Consider the following 18921-nt stretch of genomic DNA (forward strand, 5'->3'; position numbering starts at 1 on the left):
CAATACAATACTTGCCATTCTTGCAACATCTTTTATTTTTTTTAAGAATTCTTTTTTTAAATTTTAAAAAAATTATTTATTTATTTATTCATTTTAGAGAGGAGAGAGAATGGGGGGGGGCAGGAAGCATCAACTCCCATATGTGCCTTGACCAGGCAAGTGCAGGGTTTCAAACCAGCGACCTCAGGACGTCCCAGGTCGACACTTTATCCACTGCGCCACCACAGGTCAGGCCATTCTTACAACATCTTTACAGTTTTTTGTTTTTTTTTAGCAAATGTTCCTTCAGCTGAAGCCTATTGAAATCTAACAATAGCACTGTGCTAGATGTCATGCATATAAAATGGAGAAAGCACTGTTTTAGCCTTGGTGAAGCTCATAGTCTAGAAAACAAAGGCAGCGTGCAAACCTGTGTATTATAATGTAATGTGAAGCAAAACAAACTTCCTCTGGGGAAATTGATAAAATGTCTCATAGGAAGTGACATTTCTATTAGTCCTGAAACCTAAGTAGGAGTTTGCCAATCAGAGGACAGGGGTAAGAGTGAGGGTAAGGACAGAATAGAGCATCTGTGTGCAGAGGCTCTGAAAAAAAATTGAGGAAGATATTGACATGTTTTTGGAGATCTGATGGGTTCAGTGTCCTTGGATGTGTGCTGAGTTGAATGGCAGGGATCAAATTGACAAGGCCTGTGTAGAGAGGGTTAAATTTTATTCTAGAGCCAAAAAGACAGAGAGAAACCTAATCAAGGAATTTAACAATCAGGTTTGTCCCTTACACGTCTACTGTTAACTACCTAATTACATGGACTCAGGGTTTGGTAGTCTCAAGGGGTGTGCTCTGCTTGCTTAATCAAAGGTGCTTAGGGTAGCCTCTCAGTTGAGACGCTGCTTTTTCTTTCAGGTCTAGAAACAGTATGTTTTCAGTATACCCAGTGCTACTCAGTCTGATGCCAGTGCCCATTGTGCTCAATTCACTTACTCTGTTTATTACTACAACACTGTCCTCCAAAAACTGTCTCCCCTTAGAATGGATTGGACAAACACTGAGAGCCTTTGTCTCTTTGAACCCTATTTTTCTGTTTTGACACTTTTTTTTTCAGTTCTGTTCACCTCGTCTTTCAATGTATTGCTGACGTTTTGACCCATCCACGTATGTTTTAAATTTAAACTCTCAGACACAGCCAGCCCCAGTGACCACGCCCACTCAAAAAAAGTTGCAGATACAGGAAGTTTGTCTGCACCAGCGAGCCGTAGTAATGCTGGTAGCGCGCAAGCGCAATTCCCGCTGCCGGCGGCGTGTTCCCTTTTCCCGGAGTTCCCAGCTTCCTGGCAAGTGGATGCCGACACTATAACATCGGTCCCTCTCCGCGGCTTGCTTTTTGCTGCGGACACTCACCGCACAACCCCCAGTTCCCCGAATCGCTGCTGCGGGTTGCACGCCTGCACCGGCGACAGAGCCATGGCCGAGCGTGGGGAACTTGACCTGACCGGCGCCAAACAGAACACCGGAGTGTGGCTGGTCAAGGTAATGTTGTGCTCCTCTTCGTAGGAGTAGTTCAAGTTACTTGGGATCGCCCCACTTCGCGCCCCTTTTTCAAGTTCTCTACGGTCATCTTCACAGATCTTGAGAGGCGTGGCTTATTGTTCTGCTCGTTTGCAGACGAGACATCAGTTTAGGGAACCATAGTGCTTTTCAACCAGAGTCTGAACCTGCCGGGAATGGATTTCCATTCCCCACGACCTGGTTTTTGAGGGGCCCTGTTTTGATATCCCGATTCGATATCTTTTTACCCCAGACTGAAGACTTTCTGTAACTTCTCTTGGTGAAACTGCTTTTAGTCATGAGCCTGTGAAGAAAGTTGAGAGTGCTTCTTGTACAGTTTTTTTTCGGCGAGAAAGTAGAACTGATCTCTGCGAAGCCCGGTAGTGTTCCTTTGGGTTGATAGCCCCTAATGGAGTTGTCAGGAACTCAGCGAAGAAGAGGTCATTGGATTGAGGTGTTCTTTCAGAGCACGACGGGATCTCCAGAAACAGACCGTCAAAAAAAGTTTTTTTTAAGACAGCAATCTTGATTAGCCCGTAATGAACACAGTTTTGTGCTCCCCCCCCCCATATTAGTGAGTGTTGTTTCTTTCGAGAGTTTCATAAGATATATATATATGGTCTAAATGTGGTTATGAGTCTTTTAACCTCAGGTACAATGGTGTTAAATTTTTAAAAACTTTTGGCACATGGCTGGGTTATTAAGTAAATCTGACAGGCCCTTCCGGTCCAACTCTGAAATTGCTTCCTTGTGATCATTCGCTGGCGTGTCAAACCTGTGTCATACTACTTTTAAAAGCACTTTTTGCAGTCAGAAGTGACTATGTTCATGTATTCAGTTTTGGTTACTTCCTTCTCCCCAGTGCTTGCACTTGTGAGCGCACATACAGTCACATTCCATGAGCATAGGATTGTTACCTGTCACACCCAGAATTTCATTTTGTACGTGGTAATTGCTCAACAGGTAGATGTTGAGGGAATGAATGATGCTTTGCTCTTCAACTCTGGCCTTAGTCTCTGGCACTCATTTGACTTATCACAGCTATATCAGTATGACTTAAAAATATAGGGTAAATGAGTATTTCTCTTTCCTGCATGCTAAATGGAGGAGAAACAGTAAGGAGGAGATCTCCCTTGCAGGTTGAAAGAGTTTTTTAAATGGTGGTGATGCATTTGTGATTGGAGCACAGTAAATGAATGCTCAGTAAATGTTTACATTACAGGATTTGGGTGAATGGACAGAAGCATAGCATAGTATACCATGGAGAGTGGAACAGAAGTGCAACGCCGAAGTGCACATTAACATGGTGCATCCTGGAAAACAAAGAGAAGATTATTGTGCCTAGAGCAGAGGGTCTGTGTAAAAAGAGGTTGGAACCATATACTCACATTGTGAAATGGGAGTATCTTTAGTCTGTAGGAAATGAACCTTTTGGAGGGTTTTGAGTATGGCACGGATGCAAATGATTCAGAAAAAAAAAATTAAGCTTGAGGGAAAGATAAGCAGAAACAAAACTAGAGAGTTATTACAGGATCATAACTATGTGACAATGAAGTCTGAGGAGTTAGGGAAACTTTCTAAGTAAGTTATCAGGAATGGTGATTGAGTAAATGAGAATGTGAAAGAATGTAATGAATCTGAAAATGAAGTTAAAAGTGTGTGATCTCATAGCTGTTTGAATACGTTTAATCTCTCTTTTTTTTTTTTTTTTTTTCATTTTTCTGAAGCTGGAAACGGAGAGACAGTCAGACAGACTCCCGCATGCGCCCGACCGGGATCCACCCGGCACGCCCACCATGGGGCGACGCTCTGCCCACCAGGGGGCGATGCTCTGCCCCTCCGGGCTTCGCCATGTTGCGACCAGAGCCACTCTAGCGCCTGAGGCAGAGGCCACAGAGCCATCCCCAGCGCCCGGGCCATCTTTGCTCCAGTGGAGCCTCGGCTGCGGGAGGGGAAGAGAGAGACAGAGAGGAAAGCGCGGTGGAGGGGTGGAGAAGCAAATGGGCGCTTCTCCTATGTGCCCTGGCCGGGAATCGAACCCCGGTCCTCCGCACGCTAGGCCGACGCTCTACCACTGAGCCAACCAGCCAGGGCCGTTTAATCTCTTTAAAAAGAACTCAAGCCAATGATTTGTTCTTTTACAAAGAACAGTTGTAATGTTCAGTATTTATTGTTCACACTATCATTGTTTCTCCTATCAACTTGGCATATAGTATTTTTCCTAATCTTATGTATCAAAGAAAAGAAGAGGTTTGCAAATTTTTCCACGGTGTGAAAGGACTTTGTTGCCAGTTCTTGTCCTCTGACAAGCTTATCTGTGAAGGGACAAGTTGCTAGCAAACACTTTTTTTCTCTCTAAAATTCATCTGTTCCCCTTTTATTTGACAACTTTTATTTCTACTGTAAAGGAGTCCCAGTAGGCAATGGGGTTTGATTTGCACACCTTTCATATAGTTTGTACTTGTTTTATTTGTGCTGGTGTTAACATCCGGTGTGATTTTCATGCCCATAACTTGAGCACACTTGGATTTTCATCTCGGTATTATAGGAATAAAGTATGTGAGTGAATCAAATTGTAATGGTGAATTTCATTTTTAGCTTTCTTTATGTGATATTAAAGTGTAACATTTCCTTAGAATGTGTATCTTTATTCTTACCCAATCAGAATTTGTGAATAGAACCACATACCAATTGCAAGTCTTTTCTCTATACCAGCAATTTTCAACCAGTGTGCCACAAGGATTTTTAAAACATGCATACCTGACTATTTAGACATGAGCACTGACCTCTTTTTCTTTAGATTGTCAAATTAAAAAAACAAACAACAGCTAATACAACAGTGTGAATGCCTTCCAGTGTGAATGCTCTGTCTTGAACCATAAATATGTAGGTAATATAATAGAGTTGCATTGTATTGGTCATATCGCATAATAAGGTTAATTCTTGGTACCAAAAGTGTAGATAATTATTTTTATTATTTTATTATTTTTTGTAAACCAATCAAAAATTTACCTGTTTTCTTGTCAGATCAGCAAAAAATATATTTTTTAGTTTGCCACAGGTTTAGTAATTAGTTTATGTGTGCCATGAGATGAAAAAGGTTGAAAATCTATGTTCTATACAGTAATATTTCCTCATTATAAATGATACCTTGAATTCTGATCTTTCAGGATCATTTTTTTTTGCAATATAGATGAGTTTCTTCTTAGAGTATCAAAGTTTATGGGCCATCTGTACATATTTTATTAATTCCATCACTAGACAGGTATAGAACAGTGTAGAGAAAACAGCTGTGTTAGGCTTGCTCCCTTGCACTTTGCATGATTAGGGCGGGAGCACCTGGCAGAGGCACAGGTTTACAGCCTATGTAAGGCTAAGGGGTTCTTTGATCAGGGTGGATTGCTGATAGCTGATTGCAGATTGCTTGCCTGCCACTGCCAGAGGCCGTTTTTGCTGTTCGTTGGCCCTGCCTATTTGCTCATCTGCCTTTGCAAGAATCTGTTAAATGGGAATGGCCCACCACTTTCTGGCTCTGCAGTCTCTCTACTGTCTGCCTGAATTCATTGGGAATCTGCCTTGCCTTACAAACAGGAAATATAGTAAGAGATGTACAAAACAGCTGTCCAAGAGTTTTAACAGGGGAAAAATTGTTTGGCTGGAACAGGGAAGACTTCATGGGGAAGGTAACAGTTAAAAAGAGCCTATAGAGTTGATTAGTTAGAAAAAACTTGCCAGCAGGCTGGTCAGAACTAGAGTTGAGTTATTCAGGAAAAGGTAAATGTAGTAGAAGACTGTATACCAGAAGGTCTGGTACCTATACTCTTCTGGCCTAATAAAATGTCATTGTAGGGTTTTGAATATCTTAAATATACAAAGAATAATGATCCAAACAAGTTTTGGTAGGTGTGGGGAAAACAGCTTTGTTAGGCTTACTCGCTGGTTTTCTGGCTGTAAGCACTTTGCCTGATTTGTGTGAGCACGTGGCAGCGCCATGTTTGTGTGGTCTGTGTAAGGCTGTGGGTCAATTCCCTCCGGGGCTCTTCTCCCAGATTGCTCTCCCACCACTGCAAAGTGCAGTTTTCCTGCTCCCTTACTCTTCCTAGCAAAAAGCACGTTTTCCTTTGTTTAGTAGCTCTTTTCCTTTTTTATTCGCTCTCCTATCTTTGCAAGCCTCCAATAAATGGGTAATGGCCCTACATTTTCTGGCTACTCAGATCCTCAACCGTCTGCCCAAATTCAATGAGAACCTGTCCAGCCTCAACCACCAGCATTACATCTGGCATAGTGGGCAGGATTCGGATCAAATCAGTATAGAGCCACCCTTGAAGGGTGAAGTAGAGGAGTGGTCGTTTTTCTCCAGCATATAATACCCTGTGGGTGTCCTTTTGGGGGCTGTGGGCTGGGTGTTTTTTACAGCCCTGCAAGAAGAAACAAAGAGCTCTGTGTGAGAGGCTGCCTGAGGTCAAAAGCTTCAGGATGAGCTGCAGACCGAGCACAAACTTCAGCATAAGCTGGAGTGGTCACTGGAGAAAGAGCTGCAGATACGAGAACTGCAGGTCAGGCTACAGATGAGAACCAGCAACAGTGTGAACTGGAACGAGCACTGGAGATACCAACCGGGTTTGAGAGCTGCAGTGTGAGACGCAGGCTGAGCACCAACAGTGCCTGGAACTGGAACTGTCTCTGGAGAAGGAATTACAGTTTCTCCTGGAAGCTGAATGTGACAGCTGTTGGAGAAACAAGCTGCAGGTTCAGGAGCTTGAGTCTCAGCTTCAGGCTGAGAGCTGGCAGCTGCAGGAGTTGAAACAGTTGCAAAAGAAGGAGCAGCAGAAGGAGCATCGTGCCTGCGGAGTGGCTCTGAGTCAGCAGGAGCAGTGTTTCCAACTCCTCCTCTTCTGAGGAGGGGGTTTGGGCTGAAACTGCCATCTGCAGACTCAGAGTCCAGCAGGTGGTTACCCATAAGGTAAAAACCCAGCAGCCAAGAATCCTTCAGGGGCAACCATAGCCTCCTCCACAGACAGTGGAGCACTCTGTGGCCCGCCCACACCCAGGCAGAGCTGATGGAGTTGGAGATGCAATTCAGGCAGAAACCCACCAAGCCGCTGGCAGCCTGCTTGGTGTGGTTGCAGGACATAGGGCTGGATGGCATCATGCTCTCTGGAATAGAGATGGACCAAAAGGCTGTGAGGACTGCTGCCCATGCTGCCCCTTAATAACAGGACAAATGGGCCTGTAAATGTTACCTGAACACATAATGTGGGTAGATGTGATTGCAGCCGGGGCAGATAGGGAGAAATTAGATGGGAAGCCTAATAAATAGTCTTGTTGGAGCTTTGGTGGCAGCCTGAGTCAGAACAAAGGTTCCAGCCACTGAAAAAGCAGGGGAAGTGGGTGGCCCAGGCATCTGCCAGGAAAATGGCTAGCATTCAGGTTACAGGATCCATAAGACCCATCATGCCAGTTTGAATAGGGGGAGGGGGAAGGACCTGTCCGACAGGGACATGCAGGGGCCAGAGGCCCCATGTCAAATTGGCAGTCCACTGGTCCCCTTCTAATGTGCAGCAGGTGTTGGCATTAGAAGGCAATAGGTGCTTTTTTTTTTTTTTTTTTTGTATTTTTCTGAAGCTGGAAATGGGGAGAGACAGTCAGACAGACTCCCACATGTGCCTGACCGGGGATCCACCCGACACACCCACCAGGGGGCGACGCTCTGCCCCTCCGGGGCATTGCTCTGTTGCCACCAGAGCCACTCTAGTGCCTGGGGCAGAGGCCAAGGAGCCATCCCCAGCGCCCGGGCCATCTTTGCTCCAATGGAGCCTCGGCTGTGGGAGGGGAAGAGAGAGAGGAAGGGGAGGGGGAGGGGTGGAGAAGCAGATGGGCGCTTCTCCTGTGTGCCCTGGCCGGGAATCGAACCCGGGACTTCTGCACGCCAGGCCGACGCTCTACCACTGAACCAACCGGCCAGGGCCGGTGCTTTTTTTTTTTTTTACACAGGCCCTGTGTTAAGGCGACACAGGCCTTGGATATGTTTGACACCGCCAGGCCCTGTGAGCTGGCTGAGGGGTTTGGATGGGGCTTTTGGCAATGGACAGCACACTGTGGAAAGGTGCTGAGGTCCGTTAATAAATAACTGTGTGGCCAGTTGCCTGTAATGGACTCTTACCTTGGTGATCTGCACAGATAGGTGGGTTGTCTGTTGTGGTGTGGGACAGCTGTGTTAGGCTTGCTCGCTGGTATACCAGCTGCAAGCATTTTGCCTGATTAGTGTGTGAGCACGTGGCAGAGGCATGTGTGCATAGCTTACATAAGGCTATGGGTATTTGCCCTCGAGAGAGATGGGGGATTGCTATGCGTGGATTGCCTGCCGCCACTGTGAGGGGCCGTTTTGCTGTTTGTTTGCCTGAGAGACAGTTTCCCCTGCCTGTGTGCTTGTCCGTCATTGTGAGACTTTATTAAACGGAATAACCCAATGCTTTTCTGACTGCAGTTTTTCTACTGTTTGCCCAAACCCAATGTGGACCTGCCTGAGCTCAGCCACCAGCATAACACATGGACTGACTCTTGGATTGTGACCAGAGGGGAGCACTAGCTCCCTTACTGGATGGACACACCGCTGTGGACAGTACCCCGGATTTTGAATGAGAGACCTCTTTGGGGACGCCCAGCTCCGTTGGAGGCCCTCCTACACGGTGGACAGTACAGGCCCCCCACCTAAGATGGGTGCCTTGTTGGCCACCATGGGGTGGGGGGAGCTGGAGGTTGGCCTCCAGTTAACTCCCTGGGCAGAGTTCTCAGGGAGACATTGTGAAGAGCACTTTTGTAACTATAGTGGTACCTTGAGATACAAGTTTAATTGGTTCTGTAACCGAGCTTGTAAGTCAGTCAACTTGTATATCAAACAAATTTCTCCTATTTAAAATAACTGAAATAGATTTAATCCATTCCAGCCCTGTGGAAACATCCCCAAACTAGCCTAAATTTTGAAAAAAGACATGTTTGTAATTAAGAAACACACATGTATATTTTACCAATGCATAACAAAATATATGAAATAAAAAAGTGTTATTTAGTACTGTATTCTTACCTTGGAGACGGAGGAGTGCGGCTAATGGAGGTGAATGGAGGAGGAGGAGGGAGGGAGGAAGGGATGCAGGCACTGTAGACACGGAAACTAAAACTGCACTTTCCTAACACCAAATGTAAACTAAAACAGCATTTTCTTTACTTTAAACAAAACTAAAACTGCGATTTCTTTACTTAAAATGAAACCACAAAAACTTAATTGTAAAATAATGCACTTTCTTAATTTTAAACTTAACCTAATCTTAACATTAGGTATTTTTCATTTAATCACCTGTTTTTGTCTTTTTGGCTGCTCTTCCGGCACTTTCACTTGCAGGACTTTTGAATAAAAATCTATCCAAAGAGGTTTGCTTTTGCCTGCCTTTTAAAATGTTATGGAAATGTGACAAACAAGTGTCATTAAAAAGTGCTGAAGCACAACCAGTTGAAACTTTTTTCTGGGTGTTTCTTTTCAATGAAACTTGAAAGCTTCTCCTACATTGCCAGCATGTCTTTAGTTTCACTTGTAGAAATCACTTCCTCCAACTCTACATCCTCCTCACTACTAATCTCTTGCAGAAGCTCCCTATGTTGCATCATCTGTAGCTCCTTTAACTCCTCAGTTGAGAGTTCCTCCTCATGTTCCTCGATGAGCTCGTTTACATCACCCTCATCCACCTCCAGACCCACCGACTTTCCGAGGGACACAATCTCCTCCAATGTTTCTACCTCAGTCTCGGTCTCTAGTCCAAATCCTTCAAAGTCCCTGTCTGCAACAACATCAGGCCATAACTTTTTCCATGCCGAGTTCAAGGTTCTTCTTGTAACCTCTTGCCATGCCAAGTCAATAATGCGTAAACATATCACGATGGTGTAGTGATCTTTCCAAAACTCTTCAAGGGTTAGATTTGTATTCTCAGCCACCTCAAAGCAGCGGTGGAACAAGTGCTTTGTGTAAAGCTTTTTAAAGTTGGAAATGACCTGCTGATCCATAGGTTGCAAGATTGAAGTCATGTTGGGTTTGGGAGGTAGAGGACTTTTCACGAATTTGAACTCATTGAGAATGTCATCTTCAAGGCCAGGTGGGTGGGCTGGAGCATTTTCAAGGTTTAGTAGTGCTTTCATTGGGAGTTTATTTTCTTGAAGATACTTCTTCACTGTAGGACCAAAGATGAGATTTACCCATTCAATAAAAAACTGCCTCATCACCCATAACCTAGCTTTGGCGCTCAACATAACCTGCAGTTTTTCTTTAAGAATCTTGTGAGTCTTAAAGGCTCGAGGATTTTCAGAATGATACACTAGCAGTGGCTTTACTTTACAGTCACTGCTAGCATTTGCACACAGTGCAAGCGTCAGACAATCCTTAATGGGTTTATGGGCTGGCAGCTTCTTCTCCTCTATGGTGATGAAAGTCCTCCAGGGCATTTTTTTCCAAAACAATCCTGTTTCGTCACGGTTGAATACTTGTTGGGGGATGTAGCCTTCCTTTGTGATAAGCGCAGCAAAACGTGTGACTGTACTCCTCAGCTGCCTTAACGTCAGCACTCGCAGCTTCACCATGCCTCACCACCGAGTGGATGCCAGATCTCTTCTTGAAATTTTCAAACCAGCTGTGACTTGCCTTAAACATATCTTCTGCTGCCTCTTTTGAGGTTGACGGTTCTTTCTTCTTCAAGTCGCCTTAATACTACGTGCCTTTTTTGCATATTACAGTCTCCATCACTGTATCTCCTGGCAGCTGTTTCTCTTTCACCCACATCAGCAGAAGCTTCTCCATTTCTTCATGGATATTTGTCCTTAATTGGGACAGAATTGTAATTCCTTTCACTGGATTTGTGCTTTTGATGGCATCCTTTTGTTTAAGGATGGTACAAATTGTAGATGTATTGTGGCCGTACAGCCTTGCCAGTTCAATCACTTGTACACCACACTTAAGTTTTTCTATTATTTCTTGCTTTATTTCTATCGACATCATTCTCTTCTTCTTCTCACCACTGTCCTTTACACTCACTTTCTTTGGCCCCATGATAGCACACAAGAAAAGTTAGTAAAAAATGCAAAAATGATGCAAAAATGAGTACAGTGCATGGGATTCGACTTGATTCTGCGGGTAACATGTGAGAAAGAATGAGATGCTGGTATTGTGCTGCTGATACCGGCCCCTGCGCCAGTGTGCCAACTAGCGGCAGCTTCCTGAATCACTACTCACATCTCGGAATTGTGCTCAGATCTCGAACAAAAATACAGACAGAGTTGTAGCTTGTATCTTAAAAAAATTCGTATGTTGGTCTGCTCATATCTCAAAGTACCATTGTATTATAATTATTGTGTAACTTTTGCTGTTGCTGTAGTCTGTTTCCTGTCATGTAGATTGTGAAGTGAGCAACCCTAAAGGGGTGGAATGTGGGGCAGCTGTGTTAGGCTTGCTCAGGGGGTCACCAGCTGCAAGCACTTTGCCTGATTGGTACGGGAGTGCGTGGCTACATGCGTGTATAGCCTATATAAGGCTATGGGTGCTTGTGCTCGGTAGAGATTGGGGATTGCGGATGTGTGGATTGCCTACCCAGCCATTTTGTGGTTTGTTTGCCTGAGAGGCGGTTTTCTCTGTCTGTGTGCTTGTCTGCCGTTGTGAGACTATTAAATGGAATGGCCCAAAGCTTTCTGGCTCCGCAGTTTCTTTACTGTCTGCCCCAAATCCGATGTGGACCTGCCTGGCCTTGGCCATCAGCATTACAAGTGTTTGGGGGAAATTTACTAAGAGTACATTTCAGATATTCTCATCACGAAAAAAGGTAATTATATGAGGTGATATGATAATTAGCTTGACTGTAGTAATCATTTCACTACGTGTATTATCGCGTTGTACACCTTAAATAAATACAATTTTATTAAAAAATAAATGTTTTAATTTAAAATATCAACTGTCTAAAAAAAGTATTTTGGAGCCTTAGAAACATATACTGTTGTAATGTTGGTGGTCAGGCTCAGGCAGGGTCACATTGGTTTTGGGCAGACAGTAGAGGAACTGCGGAGCGGAAAAGTGTTGGGCCATTCCTGTTTGTTGTATTCTCACAGAGGCCAGCGAGCAAACAAACAGGCAAACCAGTTCACGGTGTCAGATAAGCGATTCACGCCTAGGGCAAGTATGTACTACAACTTGAATGATGAAGATGATGATTTAATATTCTTTTAATATGTTTAATTAATATTTTTTATATTTTCCTTTTTCTAGATTAGAAAATGCTTATTTTGTCACAAAATAATTAAGATAATAAATATATAAAAATACCTATATACCGCAAAATCCGCAATACAAAATTAGATATATACAATTTTAAAATCCACTACATAGTGAGACCGTGAAAAGTGAACCATGATATGGCGAGGGACGACTGTACCTGTAGCGTTATATAGGCCACACACACACACACACACACACACACACACACAGCCCTGTCATGTGCTCATGCACTAATTGTGCAAAGTGCAAGCTAGTGAGGCTAACACAGCTGTTATCCCTACAGCTGTATACCATTATTCTGTCTTCCCCTCCTCACTCCTTTTTTCCGACTTAATGGGCTGAGACTTCTGAGAAGCCCATTTTCATAAGCTCTTGGTATAGAGTGTTGTGTATGATTGACATACTATCCTCATCTTATTTTTTTTTGCTAAGGTGTAGAATTTTGGCAACCTTTTGAATTAAAATAAGCTGGTGTGTTTACCTAGCAACCTACAATTTTGTTATAATAATAATGACAATGTAATATGAGTTCCAAACTTGTTTTTGTTTTGTTTGTTTGTTTATTTGTTTTAAGTGAGAGAAGAGGAAATAGAGACAGACTCCCTCATGCGCCCCAGCCGGGATCCACCCAGCAACCCCGTCTGGAGCCAATGCTCAAGTATGGAGCTATTTTAGTGCCTGAGGCTGATGAGCTCAGACCAACTGAGCTATCATCAGCACCCAGGGCCAGGCTCAAACCAGTCGAGCCACTGGCTTCCAGGGGCAGAAAGGGGAGAGAGAGGGGAGGAAGGGGAGAACGAAATGGTTGCTTTTCTTGTGTGCCCTGACCAGGAATTGAACCCAGGATATCCATATGCTGGGCTGATGCTCTATCCACTGAACCACTGCCCAGAGCCCCAAACTTGTTTTTATTAACTTCTGGGACATAATCTTTTTTTTTCAGTTGGTAGTTGCTTGTATTAGGTACAATTTATTGTACTGAATTTGATCATTTGTTTCATTATGTGATATATAGTTACTTCACTTAGAACTATTTTCTTGTTTGATGGCCTACATTGTAGTGTCCAGCAGTTTGATCACACAGTCTTCTGACCTGGTTAATGTATTAAAAAAATGAAGAAGTATGGTGTCATCTTAGAGTTCCAAGCCTCTGAGACATTCTTGTCTTCTCTTTATCTTAACAGTATTTCAAGCAGCCAACAAGGAGAGGACAGGAGCAGGATTAAAAATATGCCACTTTGGCCCCCTTATTTTAAGGTAGAGCACTGAAATAAGTTTCCGTCTGAGAATGCAATGGGGTTTATTAAAATTAATTTTTTTATCCTAGGTATATCCAATAATACTATCATTGTCATTATGTTAACATTAACTGTTTCTTCAACAATATCCCGTCATTACAATAACAGTTCTGCTCCCATTATGTGCCAGGCTGTTCTAGATGCTAGGGATACAGCAGTAAACAAAACAGACAAAACATCTGCTTCATGCAGATTACATTCTAGTGGACAACAAACATACATGTATAGCAGGTGATAAGTGCTCTAAAGAAAAAATAAATTAAGGTAGAAGGTATAGAAGTATGCTCTTTTAAATAGGGTAAGAAGGGCCTCACTGATAAGGTGGAGCTAATGGAAATTATGTGGCATGCCCCGCAGATAAATGGGAAAGAGTATTCCAGACGGAATTAACAGCAACTGTGCTGGGAATGTTCACGAATCTGGATGGTTAGAATAAAGGGAGTGAGAGAGTAGTAGGAGATGAGGCCATGGCATAGCAGGAGGCTGAATCATCTAAGACATTACAGGATTGTACTCTTGAGTGACGTGGGAAACTAGTAGCCATAGAGAGGCAGCATGGCATGGTGATTATGGAACTAGACTACTTAGGTTAGAATGCTGTTTTCACGACTAGTAATTATGAGACCTTGGGCAAATAATAACTTTTTGGTGCCTTAGTTATTTCATCTGCAAACGGGATAATAATAGAGTTGTTACGAGGATTAAGTGAAGTAGTATTTGTAAAGTGCTTAGGAAAGTGCCTGGCACATAATTAGTACTATGTAGATGTTAAATAAATTGGAAGGCTTTGAGCAGAACACTGTCATCTAAAGTATGTTCTAAGATGGTTACTGTGGCTGTTGTGTTGAGAATAAACTGGACATGGACAAGAGTAGAAGCAAGGAAATCAGGAGGCTATTACAATAATTATACAAGAGATGGTGGTGGCTTGGACTAGGATGGTAACCCTAGAATTGGTGAGAAGGGGCTGGAGTCTGGATATAATTTAAAGATGTACTGATAAGATGTGTGTGTTACTTACTGGATGTGAAAAGGTGGGGGGGGGGGTTAGACAGGGTAACTCCAAGGTTTCAGACTGAGTGCCGGGAAGAATGGAGTTGACATTTTTACTGAGATATGGAAAGTTATAGGAGGAACAGGTTTATGACGGAGAAATAGGAGTTCTGGTGTGGATATTTTGAGTTTTAAATGTCAACTGAATATTCAGATGGAGAATTTGAGTAGGCAGTTGGATATATAAGTTGGGGCTTGGGGGGAGAGCAATAGTATTCGAAACCACAAGAAGGGATAAGACTCCATAAAATTTTGTGTGGCTAGAGAAGAGGAGAGGCTGAGGACTGAAAGCACAGACTTGTACTTTAAAAAAACACATTATTTCATTGTTTTTGTACATCAGGAGTCCTAGCATGGCTTAGTTGGGTCTTCTGCTTCACAGTCTCTCACATGCTGCAGTAGGTGTCAGCCAAGGCGGGATTCTCCTCTGAAGTGGTGACTGAGGAAGAATTGTTTCCAAGCCTCTGTGGTCGGCAGAATTCAGTTCCTCTGGGGTTGTTGGACTGAGGGCCTACATTGTTAGCTGCTTGTTGGCTAGAGACTACCCCAGGGGTCCCCAAACTATGGCCCGCGAGCCACATGCGGCCCCCTGAGATCATTTATCCGGCCCGCCACACTTCCAGAAGGGGCACCTCTTTCATTGGTAGTCAGTGAGAGGAGTAAAGTACGGTGTCGCTCACGTACAGTACTACTTCCGGTGACGTGGGACGTATGCGTCACGGCTCCGGAAGCGCGTCCTATCACTTGTTAGGGCTAGCAGTGACAAATATGGATCTGGACATTGACCATCTCATTAGCCAAAAGCAGGACCATAGTTCCCATTGAAATACTGGTCAGTTTGTTGATTTAAATTTACTTGTTATTTATTTTAAATATTGTATTTGTTCCCGTTTTGTTTTTTTACTTTAAAATAAGATATGTGCAGTGTGCATGGGGATTTGTTCATAGTTTTTTTTATAGTCCAGCCCTCCAACGGTCTGAGGGACAGTAAACTGGCCCCCTGTGTAAAAAGTTTGGGGACCCCCGGACTACCCTGAGTTTCTTGCCACATGGGCCTTTCTGTCATGGAAACTTACGTCATCAAAGCATGCAAACTTAGAAATCAATGAGAAGCAAGACTGAAGACACCTAATCACAGAAATCACATCTGACGATTTTATATTGAATATAAAGAAGCAAATCATAGATCCCATTCTTGCTCAAAGAAAGGTTATGCACTGGTGTGAATATCAGGAGGAGGGGATGTGGGGGGCATCTTAGAGTCTCCCTGCCTTATTAAGTAAGCACTTGAGTGTTACCTGTTATTATTATCATCATTTTTCTGATGGGGGAATGAGTAAGTAGAGAAGGGGATGGAGGAGAGGAAGGGTAGAATTAAAAGAAAGATGTTCAGACTACAGGAAGAGAAATTCATGTACAACTGGAGGGATTAGCCATATGTTATCTATTGTTTTAAGAGGGTAAAGCAGAGTAAAAGTGGTATTAGAGGTTCTCTTTTGATTGCTATCTTTCTTCAGTGGAAATGAAATCATTTATCAGCACAGAAGTAGGAGGAAGAAAGATGTTTTATAGGTTTGAGTAGTGAAGAGAACATGTGACTCATCTGCAGTGGGAGAGTGAATTGATTAAGTAAATAGTTAGATTGACAGACATCTTAAAGGGGCTTACTTGATTTTAGTAGCCATATATTTCAGGTGAGACCATTTAGCGTGAGTGTGAGTTTTTCTTCAGCTACTCATGTGTGGAAGAGGAGGAGGAATGTGATCAATAATAATAAATAATAGATGAATTAATAAAATAAGTAGTAGTATAGACTGGCTTTAATCAATATTAAGGTTTGGCCTCCATCCTTGGCCAGGTAACTCAGTGGATTAGAGTGTCATCCTGATGTGTCAAGGTGTTACGGGTTCGATTCCTGGTCAGAGCACATACAAGAATCAACCAGTGAATGCATAAGTAGTACAACAAATCAGTGTTTCTCTCTTTCCCTTCCTCTCTCTCTAAAATCAATCAATCAGTAAGTAAGTAAATAAAGGTTTGGCCAGGCCAGTATGATGGAAATAGGAGCAATGGAATTATTATGATGGACTGTGAAATGTACATTCTTTAAAGAGAGAAGTGAAGACATAAACGGATGAGGGCAATGTAAAGACATTAGAGTCAGTGATTTGAAGCGATGGAAGAATTGTTGAAGTTGAAGTACTGAGGAAAGCCAGGAGGCTAGGAAATAGTGGTCAGAATGGTTACTTGAAATACAGATTGTAGAAGGGATACTGTTAATGAGGAAGTCTTATGGTATGCCTAAATATGGAGCTTATTTGACCCAGTAACTTGGAATAGGATGAAGAAAAGAGAACTTTATTAGGGATTATAGTTTGTGATTGATTGGTTGAGTAGGGTGTTATCTGCAAAACGTAGTTTTCTCCTTGCTTTAGAGCAGTGGTTTTCAACTGCCAGTCCATGGACTGGCATGGAATTTCTGGCAGACTGTCACCGTCTCTGGCCTGTGGACCGGCGGTTGTTAATCTTTATAATACATAGTTGACATGAAGCTTCCCTGGAGTTAAAATTCAAAGACAAAGCCAGAAGCTAAAGCTGACATTAGGCAATATTTCAAGATTGGGCCATAAGGTAATAATTTTCATCGTTCAAGGACTTAAGGTTTTATTTGATGTTATAACAGTATTTGTGCAGATCAATTTTCGATCCTGTATTTAGCTCTGATAGGTAGTGTTGTGGACCTCTGCTTCTTTGACCAACTAGTATCCACTTACTCTGATGCTATAACAACACCCTGATTTTACTTTGGGGAAACCACTGTTTCCCTTTTTAGTCTGTGTGATTGTAATGGTGTTGACTACAGCTCTCCAAAGGGAGTGTCCAGTGGAAGGCTCTCCCCTCTGGGTTCAGTGATAGGCTCAAGGAAGGACACATGATCTACCTACTCGGAGCCATGAGAAGCAATCATTTTTGCTTGGGGACTTTTGAGAAGGAGGAATCGTCCTCTTCAAGAGCTACTTCAGCCATCTTGCTACACAAGGGGAGAGGCCGTCTAAGAAGTGAGTCAACGTTGGAGAGAGAAGGGCTAAGAGATGGTGAAAGAGTCCTGGTGACATATTTTGCCACCTTAAAGCTACCTCTGGAGTTTTCAGTTACCTGGTCACTAAAATCTCTCTTTTAGTGGGTTTTCTTCTCACCAACAATTAAAGGAGACCAAATACAGTTACAGTAAGGAATTTGCCTAGACCTCTAAGCTTGTATGAGTAAGTGGGGTGTGTAGTTAAATTTTTGTTAAGATGTGGAATCTTCAAGACCCTCTTTCCCTTAGACCTTTTTACATACTCTTCTTTAGTGCTGTAGGAAAGAGGACACGAGGACCAATGTGGGTCAAGTTTTGTGTCTGACACTAGCTGTTATTTCAACCCTTTGAGCCTCAGTTTTCTTACCTAGAGAATGAGGAGAATGATAGCAGATTTTGTGGGGGTGATTAAAGGGATAATGATGATTTGGGGATGGTACCTGACACTGTTGGCTCCCTTCCCCCTTCCTCCTTTTTTTTTTTTACAACATTTTTTTTTTTAAATTTATTGTCCCCCTTCCTCTTTTCCAAACTTTTAGCATATTGTCTAACACATGGTTAGTTGTTCAATGAATTTTATTATAAAATTTGCACACATAATTAAACAAATGAGGGTCTCCTTTTGACCCTTTTATCCCTGAATTTTTTTTACTGTATCCAAAACACTGCAGTTTGTGTGACTGATAGTCAAATAGTTCTTTTTGCAAATGAAATCTTGCTAAATAGATTTTTTTTCTAGCTTTGGAAGCTCTCTCTGACTCATTTATACATTCATGTTCATGTTATCATTCCAGGGTTATTGTGGGAAGTAATAACAAGACCTGACACTCATTGAGTACTTGCTTTGTGTAAGGCATTATTACACTTCATGCTTTATATAGAATATCTCACTCATCCTGATAGGTTAACTGTAAAGGTATGTGATGATTCCAGAGTTGAAACTACTCCCTAGAAGAAATGACTTAAAGTATACAGTAGGGATTTCACATATACAGTGTGTCCGTAAAGTCATGGTGCACTTTTGACTGGTCACAGGAAACCAACAAAAGACGATAGAAATGTGAAATCTGCACCAAATAAAAGGAAAACTCTCCCAGTTTCATACCTATTCAGTGCAGTTCGATGTGGGCTCATGCACAGATTTTTTAGGGCTCCTTAGATAGCTATCCCTTATAACCTCTACAGACTTGTCACTGACTGATGGCCTACCAGAACGGGGTTTCTCCACCAAACTGCCGGTTTCCTTCAACTGCTTATCTCACCGAGTAATGTTATTCCTGTGGTGGCACTTCGTTATAAACGTGCCGATATTCACATTGCACTTTGGTCATGGATTCAAATTTAGCGAGCCACAGAACACACTGAACTTTCCTCTGTACCATCCACATCTCAACTGGCATGGCCGTGGGCTGCTCTGCTGTATACCTGGTGTTACGTCATCATCTGCACATGCACACATGCTGCCACATCATCCTACAGAAATGGGGAGTGTTTTCCTTTCCTGTGACTGGTCAAAAGTGCACCATGACTTTACGGACACACTGTACTTTCTTAACCATTTTGAGAATTAAAACCCTCTGTTTGCATATATCTAGTTACAGATACAATACAGTGTATTGGTTACATAGATGCTGGAACCA

General features: G+C 42.8%; 1 protein-coding gene across 1 annotated transcript in view; it reads left to right on the top strand.

Moving 5' to 3' along the window:
* Window positions 1–1292: 1292 nt before the first annotated feature.
* The window catches only part of GTF2F2 (general transcription factor IIF subunit 2), a 173870-nt gene continuing 156241 nt past the window's right edge, over window positions 1293–18921 (top strand). The window contains exon 1 of the mRNA XM_066380867.1: window positions 1293–1527. Within this exon, the coding sequence (XP_066236964.1) occupies window positions 1462–1527 (66 nt within the window). The 5' untranslated portion in view covers window positions 1293–1461. The remainder of the gene's footprint in view (window positions 1528–18921) is intronic.

Source organism: Saccopteryx leptura, chromosome 4, assembly GCF_036850995.1.
Source record: "Saccopteryx leptura isolate mSacLep1 chromosome 4, mSacLep1_pri_phased_curated, whole genome shotgun sequence".
Lineage (NCBI taxonomy): Eukaryota > Metazoa > Chordata > Mammalia > Chiroptera > Emballonuridae > Saccopteryx > Saccopteryx leptura.